At 40.9% G+C, this 16345-nt stretch overlaps 1 protein-coding gene across 1 annotated transcript in view; it reads left to right on the top strand.

Annotated features, from left to right (window-relative positions):
* scn8aa (sodium channel, voltage gated, type VIII, alpha subunit a) overlaps positions 1-16345 on the top strand; it is a 46580-nt gene that overhangs the window by 14973 nt on the left and 15262 nt on the right. Inside the window, 14 exon segments of the mRNA XM_020618382.1 lie at positions 2297-2518; positions 2792-2855; positions 3012-3153; positions 4377-4583; positions 4674-4955; positions 7084-7398; positions 8904-9039; positions 9280-9518; positions 10594-10767; positions 10997-11353; positions 11505-11978; positions 12673-12790; positions 13614-13768; positions 14368-14541. Of these exon segments, the coding sequence (XP_020474038.1) occupies positions 2297-2518; positions 2792-2855; positions 3012-3153; positions 4377-4583; positions 4674-4955; positions 7084-7398; positions 8904-9039; positions 9280-9518; positions 10594-10767; positions 10997-11353; positions 11505-11978; positions 12673-12790; positions 13614-13768; positions 14368-14541 (3059 nt within the window).

Raw genomic sequence — 16345 nt, 5'->3', positions numbered from 1 at the left:
TGCACCCACTGGCACCTTTAAAATCCACTAATTAATTTGTTAACTGTTACCGTTTTCCTTCTTGCTTGATCCATTAAAAAATGCATGTGTGGTTGGGAGAAATTGAGGCAGTATTGCCAAATATTTTCAGCCGAAAGAAGTTTACCTGAGCCTGCTCCCTAAAATTAATGTTGTTGGATTATGTCACATGCTACTTTGTATATTTATATAATCTATGATGTCATAATATTTATATAAATTATACAAGATTTTTAAAAAATATGAAGTCAGCCTAAACTTTACTGACTCTAAATAATTTGCTATTATTGTTTTGTATTATTTTGAGAACTAAATGTTCTTAAATACAGGTAGTCCAATAAAATGTAAAACAAAGGAGTACTATGTTTGTTCTGACACATCTTGACTATCATTCTGTAATATGGCCCAGTGCAGCTAAGAAAGATTTGCAAGGAAGAGAAACCTCCTCCAACGATGGAGATGAGTAATTGGTCATTAGGGACACATACAGTATGTACTGCTTTTCTGTGTGAATGCTGATTGGTTGACTGAAAGTCCTGATGCTGTTCCCTACTCACTGGACAACGTCAGTCCATGAGAGCAAAAAAAAAAAGTTACTAAAGAGACCTTAAAAGTTGCTAAATCTAGAGAAGTTTCCAAGTTGGGAACACTGGTTGCCAACCAGAAGAAATTTAAGAAATACAGTAGTTTAGCATGTAATCCCCTTTAAAACCATGAACTTGTTTTTACACTTCTATTTTTACATGCACAAAACAAACATACAACATGTTAATTAGTGAGCTTTAGAGGTGTTAGTAAGTAGATGTTACTTTAGACAGAGCCAGGCTCGCTGTTTTCCCCCTTGTTTGCAGTCTGTGTGCAAGCTAAGTACTGGCTGCAACCTTACAGTATATTTAATGGACAGTCTTGAGGGTGCTATTGATCTTCTCTGCCAGAAAACAGTAGCATACTTCCTTAAATGTCATACTAGTTTGTTAGCAATCGTTAATAAGGCTTACAGCAATAGAATGCAGAACGTTTAACTTTTATAATTTCGTTTTAGTTAAGTGAACAATGTTTATGTACATTTGAGGGCATAATTTCAGTGTCTCAGCAAGTGTGATATTTTAAAATAATATGCTGCTACACTTGATATCTTATTATACTTTGTTAATTCAGTTTGCTTCATGTGATCTTCCCATATATTTATAAATGAGAAATGTTTTAATAAGAGTAGTTCATTGCCTTAATGCACTCTGCCAAGCTAATAGATTGTGTGTCTGAGCCTAAACTTAAACCATATTTTATAAGACAATGTTGTATGTACAGCTGGTAAAGCCCACTGTACCTGTAGAGGCCAAACAGAAAGAAGGTGCGGGTCATCCTGATCATTTTTTGAGTTCCTTGTAGACCCATGTGAACACTGCCAGAGGATGCCTGTCTGGAAGGTAAACTGATTTTGTTTTTGGTGAAACTATGAATGAGACAGACTGCAGAGTCATGGTATGGGGAGTCAGTGCTTTCCTAATGACACCTTACAGTTCAAGAAAGTGCCCACACTGACACTGAATTCCTGTTCAGCCTTGGAGTTTAAATGACCTGCATGTGGTTTCCAGCCCCCCTGCCTGTACCTCTGTCCCTCTCATGGCCCTTCGTGTGCTGCTGTGCTCGTCTCCTAATGGTTTTCCTTTCACTTTTCTACAGTCTTCCCCCTCTTTTTTGCAGTGTCCATTATTGGCAGTGAAGTACAAATACCTTCTGTTAAAAAGCTAGTCGTTTTAATTTGGTTTCTGCTACAATGTTTTCTATTTGGGTAACTCTGAAAAGAGTGGGAAGGCTCCTAAATATGTCTGGTTTATTTTGTTTCTAGATATGTTATAAATGTAATCTCTCAGTTTTGTGTAAAATGTATTACTCTCTATATCTAATTTTTTTTTAAATCAGTTCTAATTTAAATTTCATTCTTACAAATTCTGTACTTTGTTGAGATGTTCTTCAGTACAAGACGCCATTATAATATCACAGATTAATAATTAGATATTAAATTGATGGTTTAATGAAAATATATTTCTTTGAGCACCATTTATTTGAAAGGAGTAAAGTGTTACCACTTCCAGCTTTTTAAAAATCAAAACTGGGTATTTCCCAGTGAAAGATCACTAAAAGGAATTAGCATATTAGTAGTATTAGCTATCAAACACCATGTTGACTAATAGACTTCAAAGATTCATATGTAAAGCAGCAGCAGCTCCTGCATCACTTGCGTGATTTGTTATGTGTGTGCGTGGCTGCCCTTCAGGCCTGAAGACCATTGTGGGTGCCCTGATCCAGTCTGTGAAGAAGCTTTCCGATGTGATGATCCTAACTGTCTTCTGCCTGAGCGTCTTTGCCCTCATCGGTCTCCAGCTCTTTATGGGTAACCTGCGCCAGAAGTGTGTGTTCTGGCCAATCAACATAAATGAGAGCTACCTGGCCAATGGCAGTAAGGGCTTTGACTGGACTGAGTACATCAACAATGAGAGTAAGTAGAGGCAAGCCTTCACCAGCGGTCAGCTGGCAGTGATCTAGGATTATGAGTCAGCCCATATGCTGGAATGACCAAACAGTATGTTGTTTTGGCACTGGATAGACAGAAGGAATTGGTTTAAACGGAACTATCCTGATTTCAAAATGCTTCAGAAACTGAAGTCAGAAATGAGTCTGAAGGCATTTACAATCCTTTTAGAATAGACAGGTATAGCTGCAACAGGAGGTGTGTAAAATGACTCATTATGGCTGTTTTTTTTTCCTTCAGCCAATTTCTATATACTGCCTGACCAGACAGATGCTCTTCTCTGTGGGAACAGCTCCGACTCAGGGTGAGTTACCTCCTCTGGCCACCAAATGCCCGCTAATCCAAGACTTTCTGTAGCTCTTTTATCTGCTTGTCATCACATTGCATTATAAGTAAAAGGGGCTGAGTCATTTTGAGCCTGTTGCCCTGTTCTTTCTCTCTCTCTTCCCCCTCCCCCCAGTCGCTGTCCAGAGGGCTACACATGCATGAAAGCTGGGAGGAATCCAAACTACGGCTACACCAGCTTTGACAGCTTCGGCTGGGCCTTCTTGGCTCTCTTTCGACTCATGACGCAGGACTTCTGGGAAAACCTTTACATGCTGGTAAAGCTGATCTGTCAACAAGTTCAGTTTGTTTCAGAAAAGGCTCATATGGTATTAGTCCTCAAATATTACTGCATATAATTAGTAGAAGTCCATAGAGATATGAAATGGTTAATCAGTTAGTCTGGCAGCATAAAAACAAATCATAGTAAGTGATTTTTTTTTATTTATATCACCATAAATTGAATCCTATCCCCAGCGTTTTTACCTGCCTTTTTATACCCATGCAAAATACTGATATGTGGGACTAAAAGACTGTTTTAAACTCTTGATAAGTTTGCCAATCCCTTTTGTGGGAATGCTGTATTGTGTACAGTTAATATCAATGAATGCCAACTACATTCATAATTTATGTGTGGGGGAATTTCACTTCTCCTTTGCATTTTTTGCTCTGCTCCCTGAAGACAGTTTGCCTTTAGAAGAGGAGGCTGATGACTGGAAATATTTTTATTAAAATGAGGGGCAAGGTCCTATGTTACACTAAAAACCTGTTAAATGTCTCTGTAAATAAAACTAAATAAATGTGTCCTTTCACTTGTAAATTTATCTTAACCCTCTAATATACCTGCATCAAAAAGAAGATAGACAACGTATTTATATTAAGAGCACATTATCTCAAGTGTTTTCCAGAATTTTCTCATGTGATCTTCCATGCCCCTGAACCTCAAGCTTCTCACTTCCCATCTCTGGGAAGTGCTGGGTATAGCATCCCTGTTCATAAAAATTGTTGGGTTGTGCTCTGGCTGGTACAGTGTGAAGGAAAATTGGGTCAAAATACGGATCTTGTGTCTCACTCTGATGAACAGCTCAACCTTGGGCTCATACTGAGTACCTTAAACTGAGCACAGTGTATCCATTTTTTCCTGTGTAGAAAAGATGGTTGTGTATCGATTCATCATTATGTGAGGTGATAGTAGAGCCCACTTCAGTGCTGCAGTATTGAAACTAGAAATTAGCACTTAACTGTAGGTGTGTTTGTATTTCCTCCTTAAACCTACTGTCTAGAGCAAGTAACAGACACTTATGCTGAGTTGATTTTTACACCCAGAAATGCCTCATCAGGCCAATTTGCCCATCCACCAACAGCTGCCTGTTTATTTTTGATGAGTCATTGTGAAAGATGGGCAGTGAGGTTGACACTTAGTTTCAGTATCAGTTGCATCTCTTCTGGTCCCTGCCTTCATCCCCTTTCACCCCAATTTGGCTGCACTGCCTCCCAACAGACCCTGAGGGCAGCAGGGAAGACCTACATGATCTTCTTTGTGCTGGTGATTTTTGTGGGATCTTTCTACTTGGTAAATCTGATTCTGGCTGTGGTGGCCATGGCTTATGAGGAGCAGAACCAGGCCACCATTGAAGAGGCCCAGCAGAAAGAGGAAGAATTCAAGGCTATGCTGGAGCAGCTCAAGAAACAGCAGGAAGATGCCCAGGTCAGTCCTCTGCTGCTTGGAGGCTAACATTATTCCTGAGTCATTTTATATTATTGTTCTGACTTTATTTATGTCCTTTTTTCTTTGCAGGCTGCTGCCATGGCAACCTCTGCAGGCACAGTGTCAGAGGACGCTGTAGAGGATGATGGAGGAGGCCGTCTGTCATGCAGTTCCTCTGAGATGTCGAAGCTCAGCTCCAAGAGTGCCAAAGAGCGGCGCAACCGCAAGAAGAAATGGCGGCAGAAAGAGCAGGAGAAGGAGAAAGGTGACAGCGAGAAGTTTGTCAAGTCAGAGTCAGATGATGGTAGCAAGAGGAGCCGCTTCCGTTTTCCTGATAACCGGCTGGGTCGAAAGTCTTCCATTATGAACCAGGTGAGGAAACCAAGGATAAGGAATGGACAGGTTCAGGCATTTCTCACATTATTCTCATTATTTTTTGTGTTAATACAGCATCAACATTTTACCTGATTACAAAATGATAAGAATTTGTGTGTCAACAATTTAAGATTTTTTAAGATAAACTGTAAAACTGCAATAAATGCCATTTATTATCTGGATTACATTGGATTGGTGAGAGAAAATGTGCAGTCAGAAAAATCTCAAAACCTCAGCATATAAAAGTGAAACTATCTGCATAGTTGGACACCACAATAGGTACAGTACATGAAGTCTGAGCTGACCTTTTAGGCTTTATGAGGCTCAGTGATAGTTATTAGTGACAAACGCAAAAAGAGATCAAAGAAGTCCATAACAAGAACAGACTTTTTCCTTTCTGTTTTTTTCCCCGGTCAGGTTAGGAACACCTCACATTTGAAAATGCTGCTAAGATAAAATCTGTTGTAGGGATGCACCGATACCATTTTTTTTTTTTTCAGGAAAAGTACTTACTTTCAGGAGCTTGCCGATACCGAGTACCGATACAAGTGCTTAATAATAATGCAGTGTTTCTGTTAACAAAATTATGACCATAAAAAAACTTTAGAGTCAGTTTATATATTCATGAGATTAACCTTCTGATTGTGATTAAATTATAACAGGAGCCTGTGCAAATCTGAAAACACAGCACTGCCACCATCCCTATTGAATGTAACTGACTGGTCTGTAGCCTACTGCATAACATACTGTAATGCAGTGATTTTCTAGCCTTAGAACTGTTAGGATGAAATGGTTTCACAACCCCCACCCAGAACAGCAGGTTTGGGAGCACATAATATCACAGTTGGCAATTTAAATGTTTAAGGGTACATGTTCTGGTGACTGTCTGTGGCTTCATCCCATCCTCTCTTCGCTGGTCCCAGCCTCCACGTCCAAAACGATTCAACTCATTGTCATACACACAGCTCATCAGACCGTAAACTACATAAAATGAGCATTTGTTTTTTCTTGTTCTCGTCAATTCACTATAGTTATCATAACAAGCACTGTTTGGGTTTACTGGGTGAACAGGACCATGAGTTTTGACCGTGGGGAGAGTGAAGATGTTGTATTTCTGCAAGTTTGCTGTTGTGTTCAGCTTATTTAACAGTTGTTTGATTTATTACCCTCTCCATTGCTGCTGGATTTTGTTGCACATATCAAGTGTTGTTGTCGTGGTAAAATACTAACTACTGTACTTTGTCATCCTGTCCATTATGTGTGTGTGAGCACCCCTCCCTCCTTGTCACAGAGCAGAGAATCAGAGCTCACAGTCAGCCTTACTTTTGTCATTGGCACCTGTCCTAAAATATTGACGAATCACTGAAATTTTCTTCTCCTCCGCCTAATGAGCGGCTCTGCCAGCATGAGGTTAATGTAATATACAGTACTAGAGGGTGGTATTGGACCCAATACTGACAGTGGTATCTGTACATCCCTAATTTGTTTTTGCACAAGCTCTTATACAGATGAACATATACTGGCTAGAGAGGTGCATGACCAGATTCTGAATAATTCACAATGATTGTATGAATGTTTCAGGCAGAGCAATCCTGCAGCTTTGTTTGGACCTCACTTGATTCTGCTGGCCCTTATTGTTATGTTGTTTAGTGAAGTATTCACCAAATAGGATAACAATGCATACTGATACTTATGTAATGCTTTTAACATACTGACATGACATGGAGTGGTTACTTTGTTCTTTACAGTCACCACCTCTGAAGGCAGATATGAAAAATGTGATATCAGTTGAGTTAAAGCTCTGCTGCTATAATTTTGTGATCAATACTTGCAGCATTCCAGGACATTATTGTCATAACTCATGTTCCTTTCCTGAATCTCAGTTGTGTGTGTGACCTTGACATTGTAACTATCACTGACCTAACTATGTGATTCCCTTGTTTATTAAGTCACATGATTGCTTCAGCAGAATATGCCTACTCATAGATGTTGCCTTTCATCCTGCCTTCCGGAACTGATGACAAACAACAAAAAAATTATGTTACAGTCCGTTGTTATTCAGAACACCCTGGGCTACATCAGTCAAGCAAATGTCTTCTCTCCTTTCCTCTCTTCTCCCCTCCAGTCCCTCCTCAGTATACCCGGCTCGCCTTTCCTGTCCCGCCACAATAGTAAGAGCAGCATCTTCAGTTTCAAGGGTCGTAGTAAGGACGTGGGCTCTGAGAACGAATTTGCTGATGATGAGCACAGCACAGTCGAGGAATGTGAGGAGCGTCGAGGCTCCCTGTTCAGCCCATACAGGCGGAGCAGCTACAGCAGCTTTCATGGGAAGAGGAACAGCACGGTGGATTGCAATGGCGTGGTGTCACTCATTGGCCCTGGGCCTGGTGGACGCCTTCTGCCTGAGGTGAAAATCGATAAACCAGCTTCTGATGACAGTGTAAGGAAGTCAATGAGTAGACCTATCTAGGCATGGCCCCCCCTCTCGTCCGTTCCTTTTTTTTCTGGTTCTCTATCCTCTGTCATCTTTGCAAGTCCATATGTATCTCTTGGCTAAGCGCTCGCGCCTCCCCTCCCCTAGCCCCTGCCGAGTATGCTGCCCCCCGACAGTAGGCAAAGGATGGAGACATAATTGAATTTTATAGTGAATATACTGTAGCCAAACCTGTATTTGATTGGTCAGTGAAACTGGGTCTATCAGTGACTTCCAGGCAGTTGTGTTGTTTGATTTGAACAGTGACTGTCAATGTTTTGGATATGTTCATATCAGATTTACTCACACATGCACAGTACTCACAGGATTTGATTACTCTTCTGCTTCCCATTAGATTTTGGCACACAGATCTAGCCTGTGTTCAAGATTTAATACACAACTTTTTGTGTTGGATGTCAAGTTTCCATTTTACACAGTGTAGTATTACAACACAATTTATGTTAAGAAACAGTGCATAATGATGAGCTAGCATGCTCCAGTGTGTTGATATGTTCCTCCTCCAGGCGTCCAGGTACTCTGCTAGCCTGTGTGGGTAGATCTGCAGTAGGAGGTGGAGGAAATGGGGGGAACCTGCACTGTAGAGCCACACACATTTTATCTGCTTCCCTTATACACTCTTAATATCTCACAACAGATAAACAAGTAACACACCCCATATAAGGCCTTAATATTGTAATTTAAAAAAAGGGAAGGCTGCTGTCCTTGTCTGTCTTTTCTTTCTCTGTTTTCCACTCTCCCTGGTCAACATTAGTGAATTAGTTGTGTCTATCTCTAGTTAGTATGGTAGATTTAAATCCTAATTTAGAATAAGCATGACAAAGATAAGTAGAGCAGTGGCTATGGTGTCTATAATTTCCTCTCCTTCTCTTTGACTTGGAGCATGCACATGCATGACAACTGGATTGACCACTTGCCTCCATATGATCTTTTTACAATGCTCTTGACTTGATGGTTGCAATATAAGTTGTATGGTTTCGTAGTAGAAAGATACCGTAGCATCAATTTGCGATTAAGAATAAAATAGCCATATTTGGGAGACATGTTATAAAATAACCTAATGATTATATTGCAATGGCAGCAAAGCCTCCATTATTGCATGACAAGACTGAAAATGCATTCATGCAGAAGCAGTTTTCCTTGCACAATATCTCACAGTCAGTTTATTATTTAATCAAGATGAGCTAATGACATGCAGACACAGGTTAGGTCAAGTAGCCCTAGACCACTGCTCCCACTTTGGCTGAGACTTGCATGCATTTACAGCACACGTGCATCTTTCCTGAGATAGAAAAGAAAGAAACATGCCCTGTCCCCATCCCAAAAACCGGATCCTGGACTACTTATTCCCGCCAGTGCTGTTGTGCACTTCCCTCTGCCGGCCACTGGTGGTGATATGGGGTGGTGTTCATGTCCTCTCCATGGGTGCTTGATTCTTCCTCTCCTCCTAACAGCCAACTTCTGAGGTTGAGGTGAAGAAGAAGCTGTCGGGCTCCCTGATGGTGTCTGTGGACCAGCTCAATACCTCTTTTGGGCGGAAAGAGCGGGCCAACAGTGTCATGAGCGTCATTACCAACACACTAGTGGAGGGTACTGCCAATTTAACCCAGCTATTTAACCTGCTTTTTCATTATTATTTAACTAGGGCTGCTCTCATTGGTTGATTAGTATGACATGAATTTCCTGCTTATCTGCTTTGCATATCCAACAGTACAAGATACATACAATGCATACAGTTTTTCTTTTTTATAATTTGATACCATTGCATGCTGTATGCTCAAGCATGCCAGAATGTTTGGATTTGATGTGTGATCCGCGCTGTGTCTTCAGAGCTGGAGGAGTCTCAGCGCAAGTGTCCACCATGCTGGTATAATTTTGCTAACACATTCCTCATCTGGGAGTGCTCTCCTCTATGGATTAAGATCAAGGAGATTGTGAACCTGATAGTCATGGACCCTTTTGTGGACTTAGCCATCACCATCTGCATCGTCCTCAACACTCTCTTCATGGCCATGGAGCACTACCCCATGACCCAGGAGTTTGAGCACATGCTGACTGTAGGCAATCTGGTGAGTGTCAATTTTTTGTTCTTTTATTTTTATCTGATTCACCCATAAACGATCTCTGCTTCCTCTCAGCAGCTGATAGAGAGGTGATATTTTTGGGACTGTAATTGGGAGCTCTTTCACTGTCGATTCAGCGCTGAAAGGGGGGGAAAAAGTTCTCAAACCCCTGCTGCTTCCTTGTATCCATGCATTTCTCATTTCTTCTTATACAGGCACACACGTATCTTTTCCTTCTCTCTCTCTCTCTCTTCACTGGGACCAGCCTGCCTCTCCACTGGCTGGCTGACTGGTGGGAGGCCTGCATTAATATTTCATGGAGCTTGATCAATGAGTTGCTGTAAAATGGTTCCTGAATCATGGCTTGGATACCACAACCTGGCCATTTTCACTGTTAACATTTTTAAGGAAACTGAGTAAATCTGAGCACTGATAATTGATTGTTGTTTTACTTTCCAGTATGTGGTACAGATGACACAGGCTGTAGTTAGTGCAGTAATGACCTACTAATTTTGTGTGTGTGTATAAATGTTGGCTTACAATTGAAACAGCATGGAAATATGTTATTTTCCATCTCTTTTACAGAATATTTTAACAGAAAAGGCCAATGGGCGGTACAGGTAGAAAATTATAGGTCACTGTGATGCAAAAATATTCATTATCTTACACAAACACATATAAACACCTACAGTACAAACCTTAGATGTACTTACACTGTCCATCTATTCATTATGTTGGCTCTATGATATATTAGAGCTGTTACAAGGCTACAGAAATACCATTTCATCCTTACTGACTACAGAACGGCTATGACACACACACACACACACACACACACACACACACACACACACACACACACATTAACTAGATATTCTGCCTCTTTAAACCACTGTGTTTATCTTCTTGGTGAAAATCAATATGTAATTGCTATAGGGGCGATCCATAACATGCTTTTTCTTTAACATTTATAATGCTTCAGACCAAGTATTTGCATCTTCCATCGCCTGTATCCTTCCTTCTCCTCTGAAGCATTTTGTTGATCCATTTGTTCAGATCCGTTCTTTTTCCTACCTGTCAGGTGTTCACTGGGATCTTTGCAGGGGAGATGGTTTTGAAGCTGGTGGCCATGGATCCGTACTACTATTTCCAGGAGGCCTGGAACTGTTTTGATAGTGTCATTGTGACGCTGAGTTTAGTGGAGCTGGCTCTGGCTGACGTTGAGGGCCTGTCTGTGCTGCGGTCATTCCGATTGGTAAATGCTCACTTTAGCTTCTCTCTTAGCACAACCAAAGACAGATTGCATGTGCTTTTAGCTTCTCAGCATGTGGAGCATACATATTTTGTAGCTCAAAATCGTATTTACAGACAGTATACCTGCTTGTTCATGATATTTTCAATTAAAGAAAGCAGCAAGTTAGTAATGCAAAAACATTTAGAGTATGACAAACCCATATCCCACATACTCTTTCCACCCTCTTCAGCTGAGAGTGTTTAAGCTGGCCAAGTCATGGCCCACCCTCAACATGCTGATCAAGATCATTGGTAACTCAGTGGGAGCCCTGGGGAACCTGACTCTGGTGCTGGCCATCATCGTCTTCATCTTTGCTGTGGTTGGCATGCAGCTGTTCGGAAAGAACTATAAAGACTGTGTGTGCAAGATTTCTTCTGACTGTGAGCTGCCTCGTTGGCACATGAATGACTTCTTCCACTCCTTCCTAATTGTCTTCCGGGTGCTGTGTGGTGAGTGGATTGAGACCATGTGGGACTGCATGGAGGTGGCAGGCCAGGCCATGTGCCTTGTTGTCTTCATGATGGTCATGGTCATCGGTAACCTGGTGGTGAGTGTCCATACCAGAAGGGTGTGCAAGTTTTTTAGGGAAATGTCAGAGTGTTAGCTCTTCAAGTTATCACTAAATATTACTAATGTAGACAGAGATTGAAAATTGGCTCTTGTCATTCAGTGTCTGATTTCTTATTTTATGTCTAAAGGTGTTGAACCTGTTCCTTGCTCTGCTGCTGAGCTCATTCAGTGCTGACAACTTGGCTGCGACAGATGATGATGGTGAGCCCAACAACCTGCAGATTTCAGTCATGCGCATCAAGAAAGGCATTGCATGGATAAAAGCAAAAGTGCGGATACTGATAGCAAGTCTGCTGAGGAAACCACCAATGGAGGATGAGCAGAAGCCTTTAGATGACATGTATGACCAGAAACTGAACTGCATTGCTAACCACACTGGGGTGGACATTAACCGTGACTTGGACTATGCAAAAAATGGTAACGGCACTACCAGTGGTATTGGCAGCAGCGTGGGCAAGTATATGATTGATGAGGACCACATGTCATTCATCCATAACCCGAACCTGACTGTCTGCGTGCCCATAGCAGTGGGGGAGTCCGACTTTGAGAACCTCAACACAGAAGATTTCAGCAGCGAGTCAGACATTGAGAACAGCAAAGAGGTCAGTGAGAGGAGTGCATATATATATTATATGCACTTGTAGTTTATTCCACAGGTATTCGGCAAGAATTGACAAAAACACCAGTGGACTCTCGGGAGTCTATATAATAATACAGCCATATTTCCCAGAGTACTTAGCAAATAATTTCTTTTACTTTTTGAATGTCCACATTTAAATATTGTAGGTAACCTTCCATGGGTCCACGTGTTGTTGTTTTTGTTTTTATAATCCTCAGCTGGTCTCTACAGTGCAATTTCCTCTCTCAGGACGGTTAAACAATGGGTGTGGCTGGCTACCCTGCACTACTCGGACACTAATATACAGTAACTCCATTACTCAGTGGAGTTTAGCTAGAATGGTTGGAACAGGCAGACATTGTGGATGAAATGGATATCTGCTCACATATGTCTTTTGATGAAACGCATTTAGGAAACTTTCAGAACAGATGATCTGGCATTTGATATTCGCTTTTAGTGTTCATGGTAGGGGGGGTTGATATGTGATGTTCAGGATTGTTATGGTGTCCATGTCAATAACAAAAAGAACCTCTAGGATCAAATAGTAATTGAGGGTTTTTTTTCTGTTTAGTGATTGAGCCAATGCAAAAAAGCTGAAATGTTTATAAATGTTGCCCCTGTGTCTCTGTGCAAACATGTTTATGTGTGTGTGCACTCATGCATATGCATCTCTGCAGCTGGATGACACCAGTTCATCAGAAGGCAGCACCATCGACATCAAGCCAGATGTGGAGGAGGTGGTGGTGGTGGAGACGGTGGAGGAATACATGGAACCAGAGGCATGTTGGACAGATGGTGAGACCACTGCTCCCATTGCACTCATTACCTTTGCTCCACAACACCCTGGGCTAAGTGGAAATGACAGGGCAGCAGGTTGAAGGACAGTATCTTTATGAAGGATCACTCACCTGTGGAAAATGTCATTTTCTTTGTTTATCCATAACACTAATACACATTTATATAAGTACATATAATTCTAAAGTTAGTAGAGATAGTAATTTATATTTAAGGTCTATATTTAAGTAACAGAAACTGTGAGTGTTGTTAACACTTAAAGGGAATTTTTTTTCTACTTGCATAATATTGCACAAATTTTAGCATGTATTTGTATGGATTTTGTATTCAGTTTGGAGGTGCACTATGAGCAATGAGATTAGCCTAGCTCTTGCCCATCTCAAAAGTAGGAAAATTCACCTTTAAATATGTCCCTAGCTCTATTGCTTGTCAAGCTGAATACAAACAGGTATATGTACATTCATACCTATATTTTTGAAAATGTGGTACCAAACTATAATTTTGTATGCAGCGTTCATCCAGACAAATTGGTTAAGAAAATACATTGATGCTAATAACTCAAAGTGTTAAACACTGGAGTAAGCGTTCTGTATTTCCTCATTTCAGAGATGTTGCTTCTTCATCTCAAAAAAATCCAGGATTTGAGCTAAATTTGGTTAAACTAGCTACTGTTAGACATCCGAAACAACATAAAGACGTTAAAACTGTGTGCAGAGGTTTGAAAAGGCCTCAGTTCAATTACAAGACTCTAACCTTCCATGGATATCTTAATTTACTTGATCTTGTTATATCAAATGTCATCTCTTCTCTTGTGTGTCCTCAGCTTGTGTGGCCAAATACAAGTGCTGTGATGTTGACATCAGTCTTGGCTGGGGGAAGAGATGGTGGTACCTGAGAAAAACCTGCTACCTGATTGTGGAGCACAACTGGTTTGAGACCCTCATCATCTTCATGATCCTTCTCAGTAGCGGTGCCCTGGTAAGGAGCCCTGTGTTAGCTTTGTGCCCTTTGCAAATATCAAGTCAGACTTCATAGTCACACACAAAAAAGAGAGGTAAGCAAAAATGGCTTAAAAAGCTTGAGACTACCATTATATTAATCATTAAATGAAACACCCATGAGCCCAGAAAATACAAACTGGATAAAAACTGAGTAAAGACCACTCATTGAAAATAAAGGAACTGTATTACGTAGAGACTGGTGTGTGTCTATTCCAATAAGGAGGATTAACAAGTTGCTAAGTGGTGCAGTCAGTTTGGTTGTTCAGTCCTAATGCTGCTTGGCTGGGGGAGGGTCCAGGGTGCCAGTGATTAATGGACTGTACCATTTATCAAACAGGGGCTCTGTTTCTGGGGATGAAATAATGTCTTGTTCTGAAGCATGTCAGATGCTACTAAAATAAGAAGTAATTTGAAATATTTCAGGCAGAACCGATTTTTATTAATTTTGTAAATCACTGTTGGTACTCAGCCATGAGTGGGCCATAGTGCTGTATGCAATTTCATTAGCAGAATCATAACTCATGAAATGCAGAATTTCATTTGCCACGGCTGACAACGTTTCCTGTTCTTCCACAGGCCTTTGAGGATGTGTACATAGAGCAGAGGAAGACCATTCGGATCATTTTAGAGTACGCCGACAGGGTTTTCACTTACATCTTCATCCTGGAGATGTTACTCAAATGGGTCGCCTATGGCTTTGTCAAGTATTTCACCAATGCCTGGTGTTGGCTGGACTTCTTCATTGTGGATGTAAGTCCAGCGCTTGTTTCCTCCATTGTGTGTAGTAGACTAGAGCAGAGGAGAAGTTACTTGGTCCTCAGCCACACCCTGATCCAACAGCAACACGCTGATACAAAGATACATATAGTCTATCCAAACAGAAGTGCTAATGCTAATTTATACATTATATGCTCTGTGTATATGGTATAAATACAGGATCTGTTGTTTGTAATATTCTGTTTAACTGCTGACCCTAGTGTTGTCTGTTGGGTGTGGCCCAGTTTGAAAGATCAGGGTGTTAACTGAATATCTGCTTCATGGGATGCATTAGGTGAGAGGGCATGTTATAGTATACAGTAAAGAAGCTGCTTTATTTTGTGTACTTCTGCTATAAGGACAGTGTTTTACAAGACTTGAGTGCAGTCTGTCCATATCAAGTAAACACATGCCATGTGTCACCTCTTACAACTCCATCAAGCAACAATGTCTGTTTTTACTTGGTTGATCATGCTGAGATGCTTGAAAATGTAGTTATCTACTTGTGAATCTAAACACATTTGCTGGCATGCCACAAGAAAGAAACAGTTCACTCTGTTTTCCTACTAGATGCAAATTTATGCCAAGTTTAACATTCTGGGACCAGAACTGGAGGACATTTTTCAGAATTGTTTAAGTGGGTGCCAACAAAATTTGAGTCAGCCAGTCAATAACTGAGATTATTGATCGCTACAATTTTCAAGTCATGCTCAGGGCAATGGGACGTGTCAAAGATGTCTCTGTTAAGCTGTCTTTGCCTGTGTCTCTGACCTGTAAGATGTTTGATATGTGCCTCTGTCCCTTCTCTCCATGTACTTCTCTGCTCCTTGTGTCAATCAAGTTTGAAAGACCAGAACAGGGTTAATTCTTTATTCTTTTAATGTCACACAGACTGTTTTACCCCCATTTAATCTAATCTTGTCTGCTATTAAGAATATATAAACTTAGATGTTGAGGTTGCTGAAATATCTGTGGTGGATCTGTGAGAGCTCCTAGTGTGGGGAAGAAGTGTTTTTTTTTTCATCGCCACAAGCTTGAGGTATTTAAATTTTATAAAACGCTCAATCAGGGACTAATCTGCACCGAGTGGCACAATGGATAGAATAAGAATTACCCTGACTTCTGGCTTTCTTCTTGAACTAACCACCTCTCCGCAGTGTTCAACACCTCAGCCAATACCTGTGAATGGACTCCTATCAAAGACCAGAGGTTGCCATTTTAATTCATTATAAGTTCACGGCCTGCAGCAAACACACTTTTTACATAAAATAGTTAATACACACTTAATTTTTAAAACATTGCATGTTAACTAAATGCATTTATACATTTTACACTTTGTACATCCTAAAATTATGTAAAAGTTCCTAAAGGAATAAAGCAAGTACACATACAGCAAAGATTTTTGCAGCACACATAGTGCTTGCTGTGATTATAATCATACCTCACTGTACTTATTTTGGTTATTGTCATTGTAGACCCCGGGTGTGTTGTCAAGTCCAACACTTGGGACAGTGCAGGGCGCTACATTTCCCAAGTCATGAAAATGCTACATAGAGAGACATCCCTCCTCCTCTCCTCTTTCCCTTTCCTCTTGAAAGTGTAACCTCAGGAATGTGGTGATACTGTGCTGAGATGTAATGATGGTGGGTGACAGGCGGCCGGCGGTAAGTTTGGTCATCACTAGCGCTCCCCCTCCCAAAAAAATTGTACCTGATGAGTCTGGATTGTGTTGTGGCCTGACTGTGGCTCTGCCGTCCTGTGCTGTGGGGTCAAACCATTGCCATAGACTCAGAGGTGG

The sequence above is a fragment of the Monopterus albus genome, unplaced genomic scaffold (assembly GCF_001952655.1).
Source record: "Monopterus albus unplaced genomic scaffold, M_albus_1.0 scaffold6.1, whole genome shotgun sequence".
In the NCBI taxonomy this organism is placed as follows: domain Eukaryota; kingdom Metazoa; phylum Chordata; class Actinopteri; order Synbranchiformes; family Synbranchidae; genus Monopterus; species Monopterus albus.
This window is presented reverse-complemented; position numbering and strand designations above follow the sequence as displayed.